The sequence below is a fragment of the Chiloscyllium plagiosum genome, chromosome 31 (genome assembly GCF_004010195.1).
Source record: "Chiloscyllium plagiosum isolate BGI_BamShark_2017 chromosome 31, ASM401019v2, whole genome shotgun sequence".
NCBI classification, from domain to species: Eukaryota; Metazoa; Chordata; class Chondrichthyes; order Orectolobiformes; family Hemiscylliidae; genus Chiloscyllium; species Chiloscyllium plagiosum.
In genome coordinates, this window is record NC_057740.1 from 35,953,644 (window position 1) to 35,979,517 (window position 25,874).

Consider the following 25,874-nt stretch of genomic DNA (forward strand, 5'->3'; position numbering starts at 1 on the left):
CCATGGTAAACCGGAGGTAACTGAAACCGACTCCCCAGATATGGCGGTCACCCTGTACTGTTATACCATTATAGTAATTCTGAACACCTGGAACGGAACGTAACGGCTTGTGGACTGGAAGACCCAGAATGGAGTCATACGGCCAGAAAGGCTGAGTGGAGCACAAAGGGCAGAACACTCTGACTCATGAATGTTGACCTGTAACTGTGAAGAACTAGGGTTGACTTGTACGTGAGATATATGGGAAATACAAGACTTTTTGGCCAAAACTAAGAGGTCTACTTATACACGAGATCGACCTATACACGCACATATACGAGAAATTCAAGAACCACTCATTCCAGGAAAAATATGAATTAGGAGCAGGAATAGGCCATTCGGCCCCTCAAGCCTACTCCGCCATTCAATACAATCAAGGCCGATTTGATTACACATTCCCACCCATTCTCAGGGATCTGTCGGATTTATTCAGAAAACTGATGTCTCTCTGGTTCTTTTTCCAATAATATTGTCCCTGTAGCCTCGAGTTCCCAACCTTTGTTGCTGTTGGAAATAACTTGCCATTATTTATTTTATCAAAAGTGCTCACCGTTTTGAATGCCCCTATCCCGGCTAATCCTTCCACGTAGAATAATCTCATCATCAGCAACAAGACACTAGTCACTTAGCCGTGAACTCAGTTGTACAAGCACTGCCATGTTTTCCTACAGAGCTGCAGGAAACACATTTCAAAATTAATTCATTGCATTTGGTACTTTGATCTGACAGAAGGCCAAGACAAACACAAATATTGTAATGAAATGCAACAGGCATTCACTGTGAAATTTGTAGGAAGCTGCTAGGTGACAGTTGGCCCAAACTATTCTCAAGGAACTTCCTCAAATGAAACAGCAAAAGGATCCATTATACGGCTGAGACATTCAGAACAGGGAGAGCGCAGGTTCAAGCTCTGTGGGCATTGAACTGGACCCAGCTAATCTCAGCCAATACTGAAATAAATAAATAAACATAGAAAATAGGAGCAAGAGTAGGCCATTCGGCCCTTCGAACCTGCTCCACCATTCAATATGATCATGGCTGATTCAATATCTCAATGTCATATTTCCACCATCTCCCCATACCACTTGACACCTTTAAAATCTAAGCATTTATCTCTCTCTCTCTCTCTCAACTATTTTAAGGGTGAGGGAGGAAACAGTGAAAGGGATGCACAGAGCCACAGGTACCCTACATGAAGATGAGCTAACCAGATTAGGAGTGGGTCCTCCTGTGTGATATCAGTTACCCACACAAGAAGCCTGTGCAGAAAGAAAAAGAATAGGTTTGATAACCGATGACTGCCACAGTAGAATAGCACACTAGTATTTTCTACATAGATTCACAAGCAATGAACAAAAGTACAGAGAGCTGCGCCCATTGAAGCATTACCTAGCATCATTGGGAGAACAGAGGAGTATTAGTCAGAGCAGTGAAGTCTTCAATGTTAGAACACCATTTTTGTTTTAAGGATAGCACCGCTGCCTCACAGCGTTAGGGTCACGGGTTCGATTCCACCCTCGGGTGACTGTCTGTGTGGAGTTTGCACATTCTCCTTGTGTTTGCGTGGGTTTCCTCCGGGTGCTCCAGTTTCCTCCCACAGTCCAAAGATGTCCAGGTTAGGTGAATTGGCCACGTTACATTATCTGCAGTGTTCAGGGATGTGCAGGCTGGGGTGGGTTAGCCATGGGAATTGTAGAGTTACAGGGATAGGTGTTGGGTCTGACTGGGATGCTCTTTGGGAAGTCAGTGTGGACTGGAGGGGCTGAATGGCCTGCATCCACACTGTAGGGATCTGATGATTCGATGAAAGAAAAGGACTCAGAACAATTTCTGTAGCTGACCTGTATTTGACTGGTTAAATCAAAAAATTAATATACCAACAGCACGTTTGGATATGCTTTTTCCAAAATTATCATACTAAAGTGAACAAAATCCTGAGGAGAAGCCTCCAGTTTTATATTCAACACACGTCACTGTTCCTATTCTCAATGAGCTGCAGGTTACCACTGAGGCTGTCACGGTGGGTCTAACCTCAGCTTCAAATATTCAGCTGGGTATCCACCCCAAAGGGGCATCCAACAGAGGGAGGAATGAGGAGCACACTGCCACTTTGACATGTTAATGAAGATAATTGGGTGTCAACGTGGAGAACAAATTATTTAAAAGGCAAATACTGAAGACTTCCCAAGAACAGTCTGCAACATTAACTCTGTTTCTCTCTCCACAGATGCTGCCAGATCTGCTGAGTTTCTCCAGCATTTGAATTAACGGCTTCCCTTGCATCTGAACTGTGTACTCCCATTAGGAACAGTGAGGTCAGGTTGAAACTCCATGATGATCATCTCTGACCGTCTAGCTCAACGCTTGACCTCAACTCATCATCCCATCGCTGTGAATGGTTTAGGGGGTAGCTCTTGGGCCTCCAACTGCACCAATTGCAGATTCAAGCCCCACTTGCAGGGAATTGAATACAAAGTCTCAGGGTGCCCTCCAGCGTAGTACTGAGAGAGTATTCCATTGTCAGAGGTGCCGACTCTCTGATGTGATGTTCAACCAGCACAGCCCTTCTCCTGTCATCTCAGCTACATGTGGAAGATCACACAGTACAATTTTGAAGAAAGCTTCCCTCGATAGCACTGGCTAAAATTCACTTCTTTATCGGCAGCGAGGGACAATCATCTTGTCATTTGTTCCAGTGCTGTTTACTGGAGCTTGCTGTACACTAGTTAGGCTGCTCCACATCCAAGATTACTAGCAACTTCCCTTCCAGTTTAAAACAAGAAGCTTTAAAAAGCACTTTGGGAAATCCCAAACCTGCAGAAAACATTGCCATATAAATGCATGTTTCTCTTTTCTCTCTCCACATGGAACTATCCAGTGAGGTTCGAATGAAAGGTGGGTTTGTGCTGTTAAGTCCTTGGATGATGAAGGATTGGGAGAATGGGGTTGTGAAGGTGGGGGTAGGGCATGTCTGGTGCAAGGTCAATTTCCAGAACAGGACAGTCTCATATGCAGGAGATTTGGGCCACGGGATATTGGGGGTGTGCACAGTTTCCACTTAGTTTCACCATCAACTCCTTTGGCCTTTATGGACAGGGACAGACATTGGAATTGAGTGTCAGGACTTCCAGTTCCTGACTCCACTCTCACCCCAGGACCTGGCCTCAAATCTAAACCAGCCCCTATGTCTTATGACTTCACCCAGAGGGGGAACACACCTGTTTGTGCTGACCCCCTCCCCCGCCCCCCCCTCCCCTACCTTTTCATAAAACCGACCCACCCCAACATTTTGGTAACACCATTGAACATCTGCATTCCCTAACACTCAGTAGTAATAAAGGTCCTCACCATTTATCAGAAAGGATGTGCTGTTACTCCAGGGATTATTTACAATGTCCTTTCTTTTCAAAAAAAAAGCTACACCATGAGGGATTTTATTTCTTTTCACGCTTACCTTCTTTAAAGCACAGATCTCGGAAGGACCATTCCAAGTTAACCTCTTGAATGAACCCACCAAACTTGACTGAATCAATGTGGCAACTATAGATCCTCAAATGGTTCAAGAGAGCCAAACTTCACCAAGAAAGCACTCCTTTCTCTCCCCACGCTCTCTCTTCTCTCTTAAGTAATCTTCTCAGAAATATAAGGAGCAGAATATGTATACACCATTATGTATAATTATAATTTTCAGTCATGTTTTGCATGCAGTACCATTGTGCCCTTAAGCAGAAGATGAGGCACAGAGTACGTTTTAGCCTTTGTTTTCTTCTGAAGAACTAACTCCTGTAGAGTTTCTAATGTATCTTGCTCCTTGTATAGATTTCCCAGTGTATAATGCTATTCTAAGACCACTGAAGCGCTGCTTTTTTTAAAATTTTAAACAGTTTTAGCTCTTATTTTTCCCCTTGTTTTCACTATCAAGATAAGTAAAGAAAGCTGAACTCATATATTACATATACAGGCCCCCTTAATAAATTAAAAAAAAATTTGTTTGGTCCTTTTAATCCCTGAATGTTGGAGGATTGAGAGATAAAGACTCAATGTGTTCTGCGTTACCATGTCAACCATATGGATTCAAAAACACACACACACACACACAAAAAAACCCCAGCCATGGCAACCATCGCCTAGGAGACCTAGCTGGGTGCTTGGTGACACAGAACTGTGCCAAAGCAGCCTCCTTTGCAGCCTTTCAGACTCAGCTGTCCCTACATCGGTTTATGTCACGTGTGCTATTGTCAGATCCAAGTCTTCTTAAATAGCTGCAATGAAATTTCACATTTTCAGGGTTCTCGAAATGTTTTCTTCAAGTTTTGTGTCTCAGTATCTCCCCCTCAGCACTGATATCGGGGTCTCAGCCCTCTCAAAAAAGGTACTTCTTCATAATCCACACTGGTCCTGCCCTGGGGAAAGGACAAAAGCATCATCAGTGTTGAATTCAAATACATGGCACCCTGGACAACAGAGATGATAGCTGCCAGAAGGAGAAAATACCCTTTGTTTCAAAAACAAAATCAGCATTAATTTAAGATTAAGGCAACGAATTAAATGGCACAATGAGTATTACCACAGGACTTCACATCATTAATCTGTTTATTAATTTATAGATTCACACGGCACAGGAAAGGCCCTTTAGAGAGGGTGCAGAGGAGGTTTACCAGGATGGTGCCTGGACTGAAGGGCATGTTTTATAAAGAAAGGTTAAGGGAGCTTGGGCTTTTCTCATTGGAGTGAAGAGGATGAGAGGTGACTTGATAGATGTGTATAAGATGATGAGAGGCATAGATAGATAGCCAGAGATGTTTTCCCATGGCGGAAATGGCTATCATGAGGGGACATAATTTTAAGGTGATTGGAAGAAGGTTTAGGGGAGATGTCAGAGGTAGGTTCTTCACATAGAGAGTGGTGGGTGCATGGAATGTCCCACCAACGGTGGTTGAAGAGTGAAGCAACTCTTGGATAGGCACATTGGTGATAGTAAAATGTAGGGTATGTATGTTAGTTTGATCTTAGAGTAGCTTGAAAGGTTGGCACAACATCAAGGGTTGAAGGGCCTGTACTGTGCTGTTCTACGTTCCATAATCTAATTGACAAGTCAACTCTGATTGGCCGAGGTGTTGCCATGGAGAACGCAACAGAGTTTATAGGCAGCGCAAGTTCAAAATACAAAGTAATATGATCAAGCCTTGTACTTTTTTTTGTGGGGGAGTGGCAAAGGATGCCGATCCCAAATTCCATGAGGATGAAAATACAAATGGATTCCTTGTGCAGTTCTATTCTGACTTTGAGAAATTAAACATCAAGCTTAAAGAACTCCTCTTGCTGAAGACAGAAGATAAGACACAAACAGCTTACACCTTACCTAGAAAATCAGAAATTCTTGCCCCTGAATCATGATCAGTCAGTACGGGCGACTGGTATCTTTTGGCCGTTTTAACTGGACTTTTAACCTCTTCATTCCAATCTGAAAACCATTCATAGCCTGGATGGCAGCCTGGGCACTAGTGGGATTATCGAAACTCACAAAACCTTTGAAAAATAAGAAGAGGCAAAAGAAGTTTTTAACACATGTAAAAGTGAGGGAATCCACTTCATGAGATGGGCAATGTAATTGTTTCTCTTTTCCCCGTTGAGGCTGGAGGTATTTTCTTCCCTCTTACAATAGGTGGTGGTGTACCTCCACACACAGACACTAGGCTGAGGTTATCATTTACCGAGTGATCCAATATCCTAATGATTCAAAACCTGAGCTGCACAGGGGCCTGATCATTCTTAACCTGAGGGACCATGGGGTTCTTACAATTTCCTGCTGCCCCTGGGGTACAAAGTGAATTCAAACCAGCCCCAACCAACAATTCAACGACCGCCATTGCAATCCCATTTCAGAGAAGGACACGTTGGGTTTGTTCGTGAATCCCACATCCCGACATCGCACACCACCCAGGCCCACGGTTTTCACCAGCACCAAGGGCAAGGACAGGGGAATCATGGGAGCGGTACCATCACCAAATCCTTCTTCAAATCACGCCCCATCCGGACTCAGATTCAAACAGCCGTTTCTTCATCAGCACTGGGTCAGGAATCCTGGAACAGTACCGTAAGTGCACTTTGACCACCCAGACCCCAGCAGCTCAACAAAGTGCCTGCCTCACTAGCACCTTGTCACTGGCAACTCTGAACTGACCATGAAGACTGCCCTCACTTGCAATGCTGACAGGCCAAGGCTGAACCATGAGAAAGTCAAGCATCTTGTTGGCATCCATTGCTGAGGTTGACAGCAGTAATGGCCACTCAGAGAAGCTAAAGCAAACCTGTGAGACCCCTGAATGTCCATAAAACCTAGGAGCAGCAGTTGGAAATTCAACCCATACAGTCTGAACTAATATTCAGTGAGGTTCATGAGGTAATCCTCAACTCCACCTTCCTGCCTTTTCCCCATAACCCTTCATTCCCTTCCTGAATAAATATCGGTCTGTCTTAGTCTTGAATATACCTCATGGTCCAACCCTTCGCAGTGAAGAATTCCACAGATTCACTCCCCTCTAAGAGAAGGAATTCCTCCTCAACTCTTTCCTGAACAGGCTCACCCAGTGAGAGATCAAAGCAGGAAGGAAGACGATCAGATGACAATTAAAAAAAAGGAAAAGCAAGAATTGTCTACTCTCTTCCATCTCCCACCCTGTCACACTGGCAGCACTTTCGCCTCTGAGACACTACACTTCAGGCTGAACCTGTACTCTTGAGACTAAGCCATGAAACTTGGCTGATAGTTCAGAGCAGTTTTGTGGGAGGACTGTAACACTGGATAAAGGGCTTATGCTCGAAACGTCGATTCTTCTGCTCCTCGGATGCTGCCTGACCACCTATACTTTTCCAGCACCACCTTCTTCGAGATAAAATGTGGACAGTAATGTGAGGCTGTGCGATTAAAGATCCAATGCAGACACTATGTGAGGGAAGATCTGGAGTTCTCCTGATGCCTTGCCCAACATTCTCCCCCCCCAGTCAATGGGTTGGAAAACACATCAACTGCTCAGGGGGGTTGGAACGGTCTTGCTGCCATTTTTGCCTGCAGTCTACACTTCAGCATGTTGAATCTCGAAGCCTTTGGGGGATTTCTCTATGTGACGTGAAAGAGTATCACATGACCACTCTCTTAAGTGTGAGGTAATGCATTTCATAGAATCCCTACCGTGTGCAAACAGGCCATTTGACCCAACAAGTCCACACTGAACCTCCAAAGAATATCCCACCCAGACCCATTCCCATTCCTCTACCCTATTATTGTACATTTACCCCTGACTGATGCACCTAACCTACACATCCCTGAACGCAAAGTGCAATTTAGCATGGCCAATCCACCCTAACCTGCACATCTTTGGACTGTGGGAGGAAACCGGAGCATCTTGAAGGAACTCATGCAGACACAGGGAGAACATACAAACTTTAGACAGACAAGTCGCCTGAAGGTGGAATCGAACCGAGGTCACTGGTGTTGTGAGGCAGCAGTGCTAACCACTGAGCCATCATTCACCCCCTTTGCAGATTTGCAAAGCATTCCCTATCAAGCACTTAGGAAATTCTCTTCCAAAAAGAAATTGCGTTTGCTTCCACAAGTCTTTTCAGCCATGCTTTCAAGAACAGGCTGTCGAAGCTCTGTAAATCTACACTGTCAGCTTACTGGCTGCAAATAGTTTTGGCTGGTTTACTTCAGCAAAACGCTTCAAGATCCTGAACACCGCTAACGGATTACTCCTTCAGCATCTCCGCTAGAAGGAGAACTATCACACAAATTCAACTAACCAATCAATTATAAGATCCAAAGCTGTAAAGACAAATATTGGAAGAAGGTGTTCAATATCGTTCATGTTAGGCCAGGCAAGAGGGGATCCTGAGAGATGCCAATCGCTGCAAGGAACTCATTGACTGCGGACACCACTCAAACCACACCAAGCTTGCTCCTTCAGTATCCTGACAAAACTGGGGTTTCGCATCCCTGCTACCATTCTAGTAAACACTTCAACCTTTAAACCTGTGTTTGGCACACAAAACACTCTCAAGTTGAGAAACCAAACTCTGAAACAGCATTGCAAAAGGTAAACCTTGCTTTATCATGTTACTGCAATGGAGCAGCGAATGGCTGCACCATGAAAGGTGTGTACATTACGGGTGGGAAACTGATTCTGAATGCTGCAGCTCCACCCAGTCTGATACATTGATCTGTCAAGCTGCTCGAGCCTGACACTGATTCCAATTTTCCACTGCTCCACTGGGTGGCAGCATTGCCCACCACAGAGTAACATCAGGACGTCTGGCTGGTTGAGTAATCCAAGTGAAATAAATTCTGCAGAACACCAGCAAGGCTGAACAGGGAAGAATGGATCGAGAAATAAGAACATAGGACCAGTAGTAGGCCATTCAGCCCAATGAGCCTGTCCCATCATGCTAAACCACGGCCCAATGCTAGTTTTCCTACACAATCTCCATATCCCTTAATGTTAAAAGTGTCCAGAAACACCTCGATTTCTGTCTTGAACTTACAATTTGGAGATGCCAGCGTTGGACTGGGGTGTACAAAGTTAAAAATCACACAACACCAGGTTATGTTCCAACAGGTTTAATTGGAAGCACTAGCTTTCAAAGCGCCGCTCCTTCATCAGGTGGTTGTGGAGGGTTCAATTGTAAGACACAGAATTTATAGCAAAAATTTACAGTGTGATGTAACTGAAATTATACATTGAAAAATACCTTGATTGTTTGTTGAGTCTTTCATCTGTTCGAATACCATGATAGTTTCACTTCTTTCATGTGTAAATCACAACACCTTTTATTAAAAGTTGCATTCTCAGGTTAGCTGTTAACAATGGGTGAAAACAATGACTGCAGATGCTGGAAACCAGATTCTGGATTAGTGGTGCTGGAAGAGCACAGCAGTTCAGGCAGCATCCAAGGAGCTTCGAAATCGACGTTTCGGGCAAAAGCCCTTCATCAGGAATAAATGAAGGGCTTTTGCCCGAAACGTCGATTTCGAAGCTCCTTGGATATTGCCTGAACTGCTGTGCTCTTCCAGCACCACTAATCCAGAATCTGGTTTCCAGCATCTGCAGTCATTGTTTTTACCTCATTGATTTTAACCCTACTGCGAATCCTCTTGCAAGGATGCCTGCCTTGAAGAAGTTTTCCTCCTCTCTCTACAAGAATCTCAGGGAGTCCCTCTCCCACTGCAACTCCCAGGTCATTTTCTCTGCCCTGAAGCTCTTCAATCCTGTTAACAATGGGTGTTAGCTGGACAATATGTTGAAGGTGTTAGCCCCCTGTGTTCTCTGTCTGTGCTATGATGTTTAGATTGATTCTAATCTAAAAAGTGAGAAAACAGAGTTTTACACACACACACACACACACACACTTCTATTCACACACATACACACGGACACACATATACACAGACACGCACACAGACACTCACACACACCCCTACACTCACACAGGCATCCTCTCAGAAACTCAGACCACTCTACACTCATGCACACACATATACACTCTCTCACAGACACTCACAACTCCCCCACCCCAGACACGCACATACAGACAGACAAAGACCCACATGCACACATATATTTTGTGGGGTCAATTTGTACTTCCAGAGTTACATTGGACTTTGCTCAAAAACTGCATGCATTCATGTAGAACTCTGTTTTCTCACTTTTTAGATTAGAATCAATCTAAACATCATGGCATAGACAGAGAACACAGGGGACTAACACCTTCAACATACTGTCTAGCTAACACCCATTGTTACAGTTAACCCGAGAATGCAACTTTTAAAAAAGGTTTTGTGATTTACACACTAAAGAAGTGAAACTATCATGGTATTCAAACAGATGAAAGACTCAACAGACGATCAAGGTATTTTTCAATGTATAATTTCAGTTACATCACACTGTAAATTTTTGCTATAAATTCTGTGCCTTACAATTGTGTCCTTCACTATCACCTGATGAAGGAGCGACGCTCCGAAAGCTAGTGTGCTTCCAATTAAACCTGTTGGACCATAACCTGGTGTTGTGCGATTTTTAACTTTGTCTTGAACTTGTTCTAGAATTGAGTTTCCACCACCAAGAGAATCCCAAAGACTCACCAGCTTCTGAATGAAGGCATTCCTCCTCATCTCAACAAAATGATCATTCACGGATGCCTTAGGTTGGATTTTAAAAACTCGCAGTATTGATACAATTTTTGGAATAAACCTCAGGAGCAACATTCTTGTTGCTCAGTTATAACAATAGCGTTTCCCCGAGGCACTGGAGGGTATAGGTTTAAGGTGAGAGGGGAGAGGTACAAAAGGTCCAGAGGAGCAATTTGTTTCACACAGAGGATGGTGAGTGTCAGGACCAGGCTACCAGAGGTAGCAGTGGAGGCGACTACAATTTTGACATTTAAGAAACATTTGGACAGGTGCAAGCAAATAGGACTAGTTAAATTGTGAAAACTGGGCAGCACTGACAAGTTGGGCCTGTTCCCATGCTGTAGATCTCTCTGACTCTGTGACACTCACCTTTAAATTGGAAGATTCTGGGTTCAAATCTCAGTCAAGGGGCTGTTGTTTGATCATCCTTTCAAAGATGTGGGTGTTGTTGGTCAGAACAGTTTCTGTTGCCTGTCCCTTTGTTCCCTTGAACTGAGAGGCTTGCTCAGAGAGTCAATCCTAATGGTGTGGATCTGGAGTTACACAGAAGTAAGGAGGGCAGATTTCCTTCCTTAAAGGGCATGATGGTAACCCAGAGCTTTGTTTACAAAATGGCAATTGAAGACCGTTACAGCCATCAGTTTTTAATTCCAGATTTATTGACTGATTTCCAACAGCAACCGTGATGGGATTTAAACCCATGTTCACACAGCATTGACCTGGAGTACTGGATTATTAAATCCAGTATCACTGGAACTGTACAATCCCCTTTCCTTTATGCAGATGGAGCGCTGAGTGAGTGCTGTACTGTTAGGGGTGCCATCTCTCCAATTAGATCTTAATCGAAGACTCTGCCCTCAAACAATCCCATGGCACTACTTGCCGGGTCTCAGGGGAATTCTCCCTTCCACCTTGGTCAACATTTATCCCTCAGTCAGCACTACTAAAGGTACCAGGTCAACTGGCCATTATCACATGGTGGGATCTTGCTGTGCACAGATTGGTGTCTCTCTTGGCACCTACACTGAAAGTTGTCCTTCCCAACTGCCAGTCAGTGCTCACAGTCTTTGCCAGAAGGAAAGATCGCAGAATTGTTGCAGGCTAGAAGGAGGCCGTTCAGCCCATCACACTCGCATGGGCTCTTCGAACGGGCAGCGTTACCTAGTGCCAGTCCTCAGTTTCTTCCCCCAAACCCTTATTTCTAAGCAAATTATCATGCGATGCCCTCTTCAGTGTCTCAATTGAACAGGCCTCCACCACATTCCCTGGCAGCGCATTCCAGACCCTAATTACTCACTGAATGGGAAAAGCTTTTTCTCCAAACAGCCTTGCCGCCTTCAAATTGCTCCTTTCCCTCGTACCTTCCCAACTTCTACCCTAGCTGTAACTTATTAAACTGGTGATTCCAGTTTCACCGAAAAATGCTAAGTTCTCCGATGTGTTGGTGGTAACCGTCCGTCTCGGACAGCACCAACGTGTGGTGACACCTCCTGCAGCGGCTATCCAGACTCACCGAAGCATTTACTCTGATTGGTGGCTCGGTCCATGAAGACCTTGGATGAAATGACGGAGCCAAAGGGCAGAAACATCTGCATGAGTTCACTATCCCCGAACTCCTGGGGCAGATGGTAAATGAAAAGGTTGCAGCCCTCTGGCCCTGGATAAGGAGAGACAAAAAGAGATATCAGCAGAGAGGAACGTGCAACGCTGCACAGAGCAACCACTAGGCTGACCCCGTGGTTAAAGAAAATTGGGGGTCATCTTTGAAGACACTTTGAAGAAATTCTAATACTGCTGTTGAACAAGAGAAGCTTAATAAAAGAACTCAGTTACATTCATAAAAAGCTTAATAATAGACCAATAAACATCAGAATCCTTACAGTGTGGAAACAGACCATTTGGCCCAACAAGTCCACACCGACCCTCTGAAGAGTAACCCACCCAGACCCATGTCCTGACATTTACCCCTGACTAATGCACCTAACGCTATTGGCAATTTAGCATGGCCAATTCACCAAACCTGCACATCTTTGGATTGTAGGAGGAAACCAGAGCACCTGGAGGAAACCCATACAGACAGTCACCCAAGGGTGGAACTGAACCCAGATCCCTGGTGCTGTACTAACCACTCAGCCAAGTGCTGCCATCACTTCAATCATCGAGGGTAAGTCCCAGATTTACAAGGCATTTAACATGAACATTAGGCTGACTCAAAGGCTGAGTGAGAGGGGTTACAATGGGAGAGTTATAAGGTGACAGGACACTAGAGGGGAAATACGTCAATGGGAAATCATGGGTAACGTGGTATTCCCATTAAAATGCATTGTCTCGAATGTTGGTCATTTTTCTCTGCAGCATTGTTGAAAGCCAAGCATTGGGTTAATGGGCCCCAAGCTCTGGAACTATGTCCCTAAACCTTTCCCCCCTACTCCCTCCTTTTAGCATCATCAAGCTTTTTGGTCCCCTGTCCTGTTACGTGGCATGGTGTCAAATATTGTTTGACCACTCTCTTATAAAGCACTTTCGAATGGTGGATGACCAACACACAACCTGAATGTTGCTGGAGCTTTACAAGTGACACCCATCAGGACAAATGCAAGAATGCCAAATTTCAAACAATCGCAGTGATTTATACAACAGGAGAAAGGGAGCTGATCATTCGTTAAGTCAACCAGGGGCATTGCTGTAGAGACAGCAATGGGATTCCAAGCTCTGGGGTAATTCAAATGAAACATGAAGTTTCAACATATTCCTTGTGCCTGCACAGAATGACCCTGTCTGTATGAAAGTGTGTCACTTCTAACAAGTGAAAGCGAGCCACATCACAAACTCAACTTAAACTGGTTGCTAGTGCAGCCATTGGCACATTCATGATTGTTTATCAAGTGCTGCCCCGTCACAGAATCAGACAGCAGACCTTTTATTTGGGTTTTGCCAGTGCGGGATCATGGAATCATAGAATCCCTACAGTGCAGAAAGAGGCCATTTGGTCCATCAAATCTGCACTGACCTTCTGAAGGGCATCCCACCTAGACCCGGTGCCCTACCATAATCCCATAGCCCCATATTTTCCATGGCTAATCGAACCAGCCTGCACATACCTGAACGCTGCGGGGCAATTTCAGTATGGCCAATCCACCTGAGGTGCACATCTTTGGACTGTAGGAGCAAACTGAAGCACCCGGAGAAAACACGGGGAGAATGTGCAAACTCCACACAGAGGGTCAGCCGGGGCTGGAGTTGTTTGAATTCGGTCTGAGTTGTGTTAAAGGTGCTACCCCAATGCAAGTTATGGTTGCTAGCTTTGCAACATGGGAAGCCTGAACTGTATCTGATGTGGAATTGATTGAAAGTGTCTTCATGAAGCTTTGTGGGTGTAATAGTCTCAGAGATTTGCTGCTGTGACTCACCTTCCCTTTGTTGTGTTATGACTGGTGGCGGCTGTGGAAATGCTTGACTGATCTGGGCAATCGCTGTTGGATACATGGCTTTTCATCAGAAAAAAGAGAGAAGAGAGAATAAACCATTGAATACAGCAAACAAACTTCCTTTAGCACGGTTGTGAGTAACCCAACCACATTTTTCCCTGCCACCATCTCCAAACAAACACATTACAAACAGAAGTAGACCATTCGGCCCATCAAACTTGCTCCTCCACTCAATAAAATCATGACCCTATCTGCTTCTGTTTCGAATTCCTTGTTGCCATCTATGCCTGATAAACTTCAACTCCGTTTGCCTAACAACAATCCCTTCCCCACCCCCTGCCACCTTAAAGATAGTTAATGATTCCTTTCCCCATCGCCTTCTGAGGCAGAGAGTTCCAAAGTCACACAGCCCTCTGAGAGGAAAACATTATCCTCTTCTCTGTCCTGAAAACCCCTGAGTTTTTAAACAGTGCTCCTTAGTTTTGGACTCACCAACGAAAGGAAACATCCTTCCCATGTCCACTTCGTCAAGACTGTTTTAAGGATCTTCAATCAAATCACCTCCCACTCTTCCAAACAAGCCTGCCCAACATTCCCTCATAAGACAAACTCCGTCATTCCAGTTACCAATCAAGTGAACCTCCTGTGAATCACCAGCAAGATATTTATACCCTTTCTTAAAAAGGTGACAAAAACCACACACAGTGTTTGAGATGTCATCTCGCTGTTCAGCTGAAGCATAACTTCAATACAAAACTAGAAATTGCTGGAGAAACTCAGCAGGTCTGGCAGCATCTGTGGGGAGTGAGAGAGAGAGAAAGAAAGAAAAAGCAAGAAACAGAGCTAACATTTTGAGTCCGGTGACCCCACTTGAGTACAACCTATTCTGAAGAAAAGTCACTGGACTTGAAACATTAACTTTGATTCTCTCCCTACAAATGCTGCCAGATCTGCTGAGTTTCTCCAGCAATTTCAGCTTTTGTTCTGCTTTCATTTGAGATCTTCAGCACCCACAGTTCTTTGTTTTATCTTTATTTAAATATTCCACTCCTCTTGAGGGGCTGTGTTGTAGAACTGAGAGACCTCAGGGTGCTGGTATATAATTCTTTGAAGTTTGCATCACATATAGACAGTGTGGTTAAAAACACATTTGGCACACTTGCCTTCCTTGCTCAGTCCTTTGAGTATAGGAGTTGGGAAGTCATGTTGAGATTGTACAGGACATTGGTGAGGCCTTTCCCTGACTTCTCCAGCATCTGCAGTCCTCACTATCTCCTGGAAGCCTCTTCTGGAATATATTGCCCAGTTATAGGAAGGATATTACTAAGCTGGGGAGGGTTCAGAAGAGATTTTCCAGGATGTTGCCAGGTTTGGAAGGTTTAAATTATAAAGAAAGGCTGGATAGGCTGAGACTTTTTTCACTGGAGCGTAGGAGGTTGAGAGGTGATCTTGTAGAGGATTATAAAATCAAGAGGGGTATAGATAGGACTAATGGTCGGTGTCTTTTCCCTAGGATGGGGGAATTTCAATACTAGGTGGCACATTTTCAAAGTGAGAGGAGAGGGATTTACAAAAGACATGAGGGGCAATTTGTTTACACAGCGGGTGGTTCGCATGTGGAATGAACTTCCTGAGGAAGTGGTGGATGTGGGCACAGTTGCAATGTTTAAAAGACATTTGGATAGGTGCATGAATAGGAAAGGGTTTGAAGGGATATGGGCCAGGAGCAGGCAAGTGGGACTAGTTTAGTTTGGGATTACGTTCGGCATGGACTGGTTGGACCTAAGGGTCTGTTCCCATGCTGTATGACTCTATAATGAACATAGAACATAATCACTTGCTGTGCCTACACACTAACATGTTGTGTTTCATGCACTTAATCACCTCGATCCATCTGTAGGAGAAAGTAAGGACTGCAGATGCTGGAGAGTCAGAGTCAAAACGTCTGGCTCTGGAAAAGCACAGCAGGTCAGGCAGTATCTGAGGAGCAGGAGAGTTGACGTTTCAGGCATAAGCCCTTCATCAGGAATGTCTGATGAATTCCTGATGAAGAGCTAATGCCCAAAACATTGACTCTCCTGCTCCTCAGATGCTGCCTGACCTGCTGCACTTTTCCAGAGCCAGACTTTTCGACTCTAGATCCATCTGTACCTTAGTGTACTGCTACTGTTCTTCAAAATGCGGGTATTTTTGGGGTTTTTAAAAAAAATTTACTAGCAGGAGATCACTCCTGGGGAAAGAGTCAGTCATGTTGCTTCTCCATCAGACCATCCTTGCCTGTTTACAGTCCTGCTCGAGCACTCAAGAGAAAGTGAACCATTGGGCCACCTCATTTCCCTATGACCATTCATTCCCATAAAACTGACAGCAGCTTGTAAAAGAAGCTGATGAGTTGAAACCTCAGAGATACTCCTGACTGGAGAGGTACTGCGCTGAAGGCTGAATTTTCACCCAGCAAGCACACGTTAAAGCAGAGTTGATCAACACTGTATAGTCCAAAAGGGTCATAAATTTTATCAGGAAACATCGCCCCTGTCTAAAAGCATACAAGCAAATGAGAAATGCAGTTACCGGTGTACTGCTGGACCCCAGTGAAAGCTTGCTGCAGGGCATCGGCTGCAGACGGACTTTGTGCTAGAAACAAAATCAGACAGACGGAGAGATGGGGAAGAGAGAGAGAGAGAAGGTGAGAAATGGAGAGAAGGTGGAGATGGAAGAGAGGGAGAGACAAGGTGAGAGATCGTAGAGATGGAGAGAAGGTGGGAGATGGGAGACACAGAGACAGAGAAGTGAGAGATGGCAGAGATGGAGAGGTGGGAGATGGGAGACAGAGAGAGCAGGTGGAAAATAGGAGAAATGGGGAGATGTTGGGAAATGAGAGAGATAGAGACAATGTAAGAGACAGGAGACATGAAGAGAAGACGAGAGAGACAGTAGGAGATGGGAGAGACAGACAGCCGGTGGGAAACGGAAGAGACAAAGAGAAGAGGTTAACGATAGAAAAGTAGCAGCAGATTGTTAAATAGAGAGAAAGGGGAAGAATGTGAAAATAAAAAGGAAAGAATGAATGCAAAGCAGAAACAGAGAAAGCCAAAGGGAGGAGGAGATTGAAAAGGGGGAACAAGTACGGGAGTGGAAGAGGAAAAAGGTAGAGTGGGCAAATAAAGTATGAGAGAGGGAAATGAGAATGAGAGAAAATGATAGACAGCAACAATATAAATAATTCATAAAGACAGCAAGGAATCAGATTCCAGGAAGTTTAAACTCAAAGAACACAATAAGAGAACAGTTTTGATAGATATTGGAGGGAAGTAGATGAAAACCGGAAGCGAATTAAAGTGAAGAAAGAGAACGAACAGAAAGTGGACAGGAGCAAGAATAAGGAACATGAAAACAGTGGAAGGACAAGGAAAGAGAAAGAAATTCAAATAAAAGGAGGAAAAGCATGAGGGTAGAGGGGATGGGAAGATGAAGAGATAGATTAGTGTGTGCCTCTAATTGTCATAATGTCATTTACCTTCTGCAAGCAGTGTTTGGACAATGTCCCATTGAATAAATATTTTTCATTTTTCATTGACGTATCTTATGTTGCATGCAGCTGTTGGTTATTTTATAATGAACTCGCTCAATGCAGAAAAGCTACTTCACTGCACGATGCTGCTCACTCGGCTCATGGGAAAGCAAAAGCGGAGATTTGTCTCGAAGCTGAAGATTGTACTAACCTGTGTATGGGTGGATACCGTTGGCATATACAGCCTCGACTGTGGGATGCCCATTGTGCTGAGTGGAGAGGCCAGTGTAGCCATTCACCCCGATCGGAGATACGATACTGGGCACAGCAGGAGCCGCAATCCCAGGAGGAGAGGACAACCCTGAAAACAGAAACGTTGCCAACATTTCACCTTCCTCGTCAAATTCAGTGCCTCCCGGCTCCGCCACAGGGTTACTACCTCAGGTCCAACACTTCCCCGGAGAATGGATATGATCTCCCAGCACTGACTGGTCCTTCCCAGCCAACCAGGTTCCCCTGCCCTCTCCCAACCCAGCCATTTCTGAACAAGAATATTCCAGGAGCTTTTTAAGACAACACTCTTGTAGTCTTTAATTACTCTGATGGAAGTGGCATAGTGGCTCAATGGTTAGCACTGCTGCCTCATAGCACGAGGGACCCAGGTTCCATTCCACCCACAGGTGATTCTGTGTAGAGTTTGCACATTCTCCCCATGTCCATGTGGGTTTCCTCCAGGCCCTCCAGTTTCTTCCCACGGTCCAAATCCAGGTTAGGGTGGACTGGCCATGCGAAATTGCCCATAGTGCAAGTTAGGTGGGTTAACCCTGGGAAATGTGGGGTTACAGGGATAAAGTGTTGGGTCTGGGTGGATGGGCTGAATAGCCTCCTTGCACACTTTAGGGATTGTATGACTTAGCTGCCTGACTTGCAGCATTCCGGATATTGGTCCTTCACTGGGACATACACTTCCTCCACCAAACCAAACACCATCCAGACCTAGGCATTATATTTCCATTCCTCAGTATCCCACGGTAAAAATCATGGAAGTCCCATCCTAGATGTAATGTGGGGTCTCCTTACACTGCCCTGACTGCAAACGCTGAAGAAGACAGCTCACCACCTTCTCATGAACTATTAGGGATGGGCAATGAACGCTGGCTCAGCCAGTGATGCCCACATTCTGTGAACTAGTTAAAAAAGAAAAGTGCAGTGCTGGAGGGCTGCCAAGCTGAACAGAGGACACCACTGTGGGGTGGTGGGGACAGAAAGCATCAATTACTTCTGGGCAATAACGCCATCCTACCTAGCGACACCCATGCTAATTTCAAAACAAAGCTCCTCTCCACAATATGCATATATCTTGACTTTTCCTCATCAATGATCTTAGACTTGCCCTACAGTGTGGAAACAGGCCCTTCAGCCCAACAAGACCATACCAACCCTCCGAAGAGCAACCCACCCAGATCCATTTCCCTCCAAGTAATGCGCCTAATGCTATGGGCAATTTAGCATGGCCAATCCGACTGACCTGCACATCTTTGGACTGTAGGAGGAAACCAGGGCACCCAGTGGAAACCCATGCAGACACTGGGAGAATGTGCAAACCCCACACAGACAGTCACCCAAGGTTGAAATCGAACCCAGGTCCCTGGTGCTGTGAGGCAGCAGTGCTAACCACCAAGCCACTGTGCCGCTTGAAGGAACTTAAACAGGACATCAAACATCACCCCCTGGGGGTAATGAATGTGGACTTGCCCAGCACAGAGACACAATCAGGGGCAGTTGTGATGCAGATGCAGTTGAACTGCCTAGTTCATAGCTCTGTCATTCCCACTCTGAGACCCCTAATCCTTCCCGTGCTCAATCCAGCACAACAGACCACTGCTCGCAAAAAGAACAAAGACACCAAATAAAGTGACTCAATTTGCAAAGGTGATGTTTCATTCGGGTAGACTTTGTGGGTCAGTGGCAAGCAGATGAGGGGCAGGTAGCGAGTAGAGAAGAGGGGGTAATTGAGGGGCTGGGGGCAAGGGCTGAGCTGGTTAGCTGGTGCGGTGGGGGGGATGGGGAGGGAAGCTATCACAGAGAGTAGGGTCTGAAAGGAATTTCTGGAATTCTGTCCACTGGGCAATCTGGAGGTCAGTGCTTCCGACATTAAAACTGAGCAAGTGCTGGAAGAGTCTATCCACAATGCTGTGTTGTGGGGGATAGGCAATGCAGGGTGACAGCTCAGTTAGAACACACACACACACACACACATATATATACACACACACACATACATATATATATACACACACACATACATATATATATATATATTAGGATATCTGATCGGCATGGATGAGTTGAACCAAAGGGTCCGTTTCCGTGCTGTACATATCTTTGACTCTATGATTCTATGTTGGCAAGATGTTATGTATGGTGGCCAGGATTGGATGCTGGCATAGCCACGTTGGTGGGGCAGTGCCCAGAGTGTCAACAAGGATGAAACATACCACCCATAACTTCCCACATTCATGGGAATGGCCGGGTAAATCCTGGACTAGGTTACTTGTTGACTTCACCAGTCCTTTCATGGGCTCTATGTTGTTAGTCATGTGATGCCCATTCAAAGAGGTTAGATGTGTTTAGAGTTGATTTGTCAGGTACGACATTTGAGAAGCTGCAATTGTCTTTTACAATACACGGACTCCTGGAGGTTTTGGTAGCAGACAATGAGCCATCGTTTACCAGCAGGCAATTTGAGTATTTTCCTGAAGTCAAATGAGATTTGATATGTAAGAACAGCCCCATACCATCCATAATCAATGGTTTGTCAGAGACAGCAGCCCAAACTTTGAAGGCTGGCTTAAAGAAACAGCCTATAGCTTCATTCAATGCCACAATGTCTGGCACCTGTTTGATTAAAGAACCATCTTCATGGAACTACAGAGAGCTCCAGCAGAACTGCGAAGGGGGAAATAATTCTGCACCAGGTGAAACCTGATCATCACAGATCTGGGGGGTAGATGGTGGAGTGAAATGGCATCCAGATTAAAAGGCATCTGATTGTGTATATGCCAATGCTGGACACAAGCCTCCTTTAAACGAGAGATGAGGTGGAGGTGCCAGTTTTGGACTGGCATGGACAAAGTTAAAAATCGCATATGGACTGATAGCCTACAGACTCTGCACTTTCTGAACAAAACAGAACGTACTTGCAAATACAAATCTGCATATGCAAATTCACCCTATAGATGTATGTGGGTGAGAGATAGTGTGTGTATGTGTGAGTGCACTCTCTCTCTCTCACACACGCGCACACACACACACTCTCACACTCACGCATATTCTCAGACTCTCCGCGCACGCACACAGACACACACACACAGGCGCGTGCGCACACACATACACACACAGACACACAGTTACCTTATGCCTATGAGCCTTTAGCAGATGCACTGCTAGTCGCTCTAGAAGTGGAAAGGACACACCCCCTCATTTTTACTCCTACATGCCACTCACTTTCCCTGTTCCCTCATGCTGCCATTTTCCTGCCTCCAGTGGGATTTATTTACAGAATGCAAATCTCAGTTTTAATGCCAGGAGGTCGACACAATTTTGAAGTGTTGGTGGACAAGATGTGCCAACAACAATCCTTTTCATTTATGTAGTTCATTCATATAGTGGCAAGGCAGCCAGAAGGCTCCTCACATGAGCAACTCAAGCCTATTTTGACCAAGGATAGAACAGCCAAAATAAAGGACCTATGTAAGAGACAAATTAGCATATGGGGGAGGGGGGCACGGTGGCGCAGTGGTTAGGACTGCTGCCTCACAGCACCAGGGACCCAGGTTCAATTCCAACCTCGGAAAACTTTCTGTGTGGAGTTTGCACATTCTCCCCATGTTTGCTTGGGTTTCCTCCAGGTGCTCCGGTTTCCTCCCACAATCCAAAGATGTGCAGGTTAGGTGAGTTGGCCATGCTAAATTGCCCATTGTGTTAGGTATATTAGTCAGAGGGAAATGGGTCTGGGTGGGTTACTCTTCAGAGGGTCGGTGTGGACTGGTTGGGCCAAAGGGCCTGTTTCCATGCTGTAGGGAATCTAAAAGAAATTCCGCAGCATCAAGGGGAAAGCAGTACTACTCAAACATCCACATCCCTCACCTCTCTCCCCAGGTCCCCAGACCCTCCCTCCACCAAACACTGAGCTGTCTGAAGCAAGGAGGCTGCAGAAATACTTGGTCAGGTTAGGAGAGTGGGCAAAGTAGTGGCAGATGGAATACAATGTGGCAAAGTGTGAGGTCATGCACTTTGGTAGGAAGAATAGAGACATGGACAGTTTTCAAATGGGGAAAGTCTTCAGAAATCTGAAGCACAGAGGGACTTGGCAGTCCTGGTCCAGGATTCTTTTAAGGCTAGCATGCAGGATCAGTTGGCAGTTGGAAGACAACTGCAATGTTCATATTCAGTTCAAGAGGACAAGAATACAAGAGCAGAGATGAGATGCTGAGACTGAATAAGGCTCTAATCAGGAGTTTTTCTGAGGAAGGGTGCGCTGGCATTGGAGGTGGTCCAAAGCAAGTTTACAAGAATGATCCTGGAGATGAAAGAGTTGTCATATGAGGAGCAGTGGAGGACTCTGGGTTGTAGTCAATAGAGTTTAGAAGGATGTCTCATTGAAACTTACAGAATACTGAGAGGCCAGGATAGAGTGGACAAGGAGAAGATTTTCCACTGGTAGGACAGACTACAACCCAAGGGTGCAGTCTCAGATTGAAGGGACGACCTTTAGAGCTGAGATGAGCAGGAATTTCTTCAGCCAGAGGGCGGTGACTCTGTGGAACTCATTGCCACAGAGGGCTGTAGAGGCCAGGTCATTGAGTGTATTTAAGCCAGAGCTAGATGCCCAGGTGTACGAATGTATGAAGCCATGTGTGCACCTGCATGTTTGTCTGTTTGTGACTCTGTGTATGTATGTGCGTGTGTTTGTGTGTACCAGTGTGCGTGTGTGTGTGTATATATACACATGTATGAGACTCTGTGTGCGTTATGAGACTGCGTGTGTGCATATCTATGAGACTGTGTGTGTGTAAGTATGAATATGACTGTATGTGTTCATGTGTATGAGATTGTCTGAGTGTGTGCATGTGTGAGACTGTGTGTGTATGAGATTTTGTGTGTTATGAGTATGAGACTGTGTGTGCATGCGTGTGAGAGACTGTGTGTGTATGAGATTGTGTGTGTGTATGGGATTGTGTGTGTGTATATGTGAGATTGTGTGTGTGCGTGTCTGTGTGTGTGTCAGATTGTGTGTGTATGAGATTGATTTTGTGTGTGTGAGAGAGAGGGATTGTGTGTGTGTATGAGATTGATTGTGTGAGAGAGAGACTGTGTCTGTGTGTGCATGTGCTTGTGTGAGTCTGTGCATGTGTGTGCGTGTGTGTATGTGCCCATGCTTGTATGTATGAGAGTCTGTGTGTGCATGTATAAATGGGAGTCTGTGTGCATGTGTGTGTATGAGACTGTGTGTGTCTGAGAGAGAGACTGTGTCTGTGTGTGCATGTATGTGTATGAGAGACTGTGTGTGTGCATGAGAGTCTGTGTGTGTACGTGCGTATGCGTGTGCACATATGTGTATGAGACTGTTTGTTGTGTGTGAAAGAGACTGTGTCTGTGTGTGTGTGCATGAGAGTCTGTGTGTGTGTGTGCACACGTACATGTGAGTATGAGAGTCTGTGTGTGTATGAGAGTCTGTGTGTGTGTACACGTACGTGTGAGTATGAGAGTCTGTGTGAGAATGAGAGCCTGTGTGTGTATGTGCACGTGAGCACATGTGTGCATAAGAGTCTCTGTGTGTTTGTGTGCACACATACGTGTGAGTATGAGAGTCTGTGTGTGTATGAGAGTCTGTGTAAGTATGAGAGTCTGTGTGAGAATGAGAGTCTGTGTGTATGAGAGTCTGTATGTGTACGTGCGTGTGAGCACATGTGTGCATAAGAGTCTGTGTGTGTGTGCACACGTACGTGTGAGTATGAGAGTCTGTGTGTGTATGAGTCTGTGTGTGTACGTGCATGTGTGTATGAGAGTGTGTGTGTGTACGTGCATGTGTGTATGAGAGTCTGTGTGCGTGTATGCGCGCACATGTGCTATATTACCAGAAATTTCTCTCCGATAGGTAAGACCTTTGTTTTGTTCCATGTGATGCCTTTAAGGTTGCCAATGTAGCTGCACATCCTGTCACCAGTGGTGCACGTGTGTGGCCTGTTGTTGCTCTGCCTGGAACATTCCAGATGCCTGAGAGGGAATGCTGGTCAGGTGCACATTTCATCGGGTGTTATACGGAAGGTGGGGGAGCTGGCACAAGAGGGCTGTGGCTGATGGTCTGTTACCCATTTCCCTCCTGTGAGAGGGGACTAGAGCATTTCGGCGAGGTGGGGATCTGGCCCTTACTCGCTGGTGTGTTGCCCGGGTGGGTAAGGAGGCCTTACCTGATGTGGGTGTGAGTGGTGCAGCTGCCAGTCCGTTCAGGTTGATTGCAGCCATGTGATGCATCTGCGCAGTGGGGAAGGCAGCAGTAGGGTTTAGGTATCCAGTGTGTGTGCTGGCTGCCATGATAGCTGCTTGTTGCTGCATCAGCTGCAGAGAGAAAAGACAAATTAATCAACTTCAGCCCAAGCTGATAGTGGGTTCATTTCTCCAGGAACCCACTATCCACAGAATTGGACAGCACTGACAGAGGCCATTTCACCCATCATCTTTGTGCTAGCTCATTGCAAAAAAGCAAACAAGTTAAGTCACACCCCTGCCCTGCTGAGGTCCCGAGCCCTATAATTGCTTTCCTTTTCATTTTTAAACCACACTTGCTTTTGAATTTGTGGCTGAGACAGTGGATGACTTTTCCCTTAAACTGAGGAAGGATATGTGGTGGGAAATTGACTAATTCGTCCACTCACGTGTCCAGGAGACTATTTAGACACAGACGATTAGTTCTGTGACTCAACTTGAAATTGGGCTTTGACAATAACCTCAAAATACTGCAATTGCATATCTTCGAGAGCCATCTTCTATTGCTTTACATCTTCCATCACCACTGCCCTTTCCCTTCCCCCACTATCCTTTTCAATCCCCCCTCTCTTCCACCCTGTCAGAGATCTACCCTCTCTTCCCTTCTCCCTTTCCCTGGAACATGGCCTCTGCTACTTTCTCCACAGACACTGCCTGACCTGCAGATTCATTCCGGTATTCTCTGTTTTGTAATGCTTCTGAACAAAATTACATTACAGGCAGGTTCGTACTATTGAGATATGGAGACTGATACAGTGAGCAACAGGCCAAGGAGATGCCCAGGGCCAGACCCAGCATATGACCCAGAGGCAGGAGGTTAATACACCAACAGCACTCCCACTACACCAAGACTGTTCACTGCTCTTCAAGCTAACTTACTCTGTGTGGGATCGCCAGGCTCCAAGATTGCTTTGGGGTGTCTGTGAGTTAAAAGCTAACCTCCCGGGAAAGATTACAAGTGAACTCCAAGAAAATACTCTGCAGCAGAAACAAGCAACACCCAGAATGACAGGATCGTAGAATTGTCACAATTGAAAGGAAGGCTATTTTCCCATCATGTCCATTCAGGCCCATCGGAGGCTGAAGGGTGACCTTATAGAAGTTTATAAAATCATGAGGGGAATGGATAGGGTAAATAGACGAGTCCAGAACTAGAGGGCATAGGTTTAGGGTGAATAGGGACAGATTTAAAAGAGACCTAAGGGGCACCTTTTTCACACAGAGGGTGGTATGTGTGTGGAATGAGCTGCCAGAGGAAGTGGTGGAGGCTGGTACAATTGTAATATTTAAAAGGCATCTGGTTGGGTACATGAATAGAGGGGGTTTGGAGGGATATGGGCCGAGCGCTGGCAAGTGGGACTAGATTAGGTTGAGATATCTGGTCGGCACGGCCAAGTTGGACCGACGGGTCTGTTTCCATGCAGCACATCTCTCTGACTCTATGACTCTGAAGGAGCAGTTCACGGAAAGTTATTCACCTTCCCTCTTCCCACTCCCCTGCACATTCGACGAATGAACTACCTTCTGTGTCAAGTCTCATGATCCGCATACCTTTAAGAGATATGCTCACAATATCACTTTGCTACCATAGCATGTCGCCAGTGGGTATGAAGGTCTCAGACTCTATCTCACCACAGATCACTTGAAGCATGGCGCACAATTGGAAGCACGCTGTTCTGTTGGAATCTAATTGTTGAACGTTAGCCCAGACATTGAGATGCTGGTGAATGTAATGTTTACACACGACAGTTGGTCGTAATAAATATATATTGGGTTCTTCAAGACTGCAATTTCCACGGCCAGTTGCTGATGTGATGAGGGATAACACAAGCATTTACACATCAGGTAAAATATGCTGCAGGAGTCAAAAGTCACATCGTCATGAGGAGATAGTGGTGTAGAGCTAAGGTCACTGACAATTGAAACAAAAGCCCAGAATGTTGCTTGCGGACATGGGTTTAACAGCTGGTGGAATTTGAATTCAATTAAGAACATCGGGAATTGAAAGCTAATCTCAGTTGGAGTAGCTATGAAGCACTTATCGTCGTAAAAACCCATCTGGTTCAATAATGTTCTTCCGAGAAGCAAATCTGCTGTCCTTATCTGATCTGTTCTTACATGGGACTCTAGACCCATGACAATATGGGTGACTCTTAACAGC

The 25,874-nt window shown here is 45.4% G+C and overlaps 1 protein-coding gene across 2 annotated transcripts in view; it reads right to left on the reverse strand.

Moving 5' to 3' along the window:
- Positions 1-3,316: 3,316 nt before the first annotated feature.
- The window catches only part of celf5a (cugbp, Elav-like family member 5a), a 454,097-nt gene continuing 431,539 nt past the window's right edge, over positions 3,317-25,874 (reverse strand). For both annotated transcript variants that reach the window (XM_043721365.1, XM_043721364.1), the window contains exons 7-13: positions 23,638-23,785; positions 17,376-17,525; positions 16,225-16,287; positions 13,636-13,713; positions 11,739-11,882; positions 5,402-5,568; positions 3,317-4,442 (exon numbers count right to left, since the gene is read on the reverse strand). In XM_043721365.1, coding sequence (XP_043577300.1) covers positions 5,441-5,568; positions 11,739-11,882; positions 13,636-13,713; positions 16,225-16,287; positions 17,376-17,525; positions 23,638-23,785 — 711 coding nt within the window. In that variant the 3' untranslated portion in view covers positions 3,317-4,442; positions 5,402-5,440. The remainder of the gene's footprint in view (positions 4,443-5,401; positions 5,569-11,738; positions 11,883-13,635; positions 13,714-16,224; positions 16,288-17,375; positions 17,526-23,637; positions 23,786-25,874) is intronic.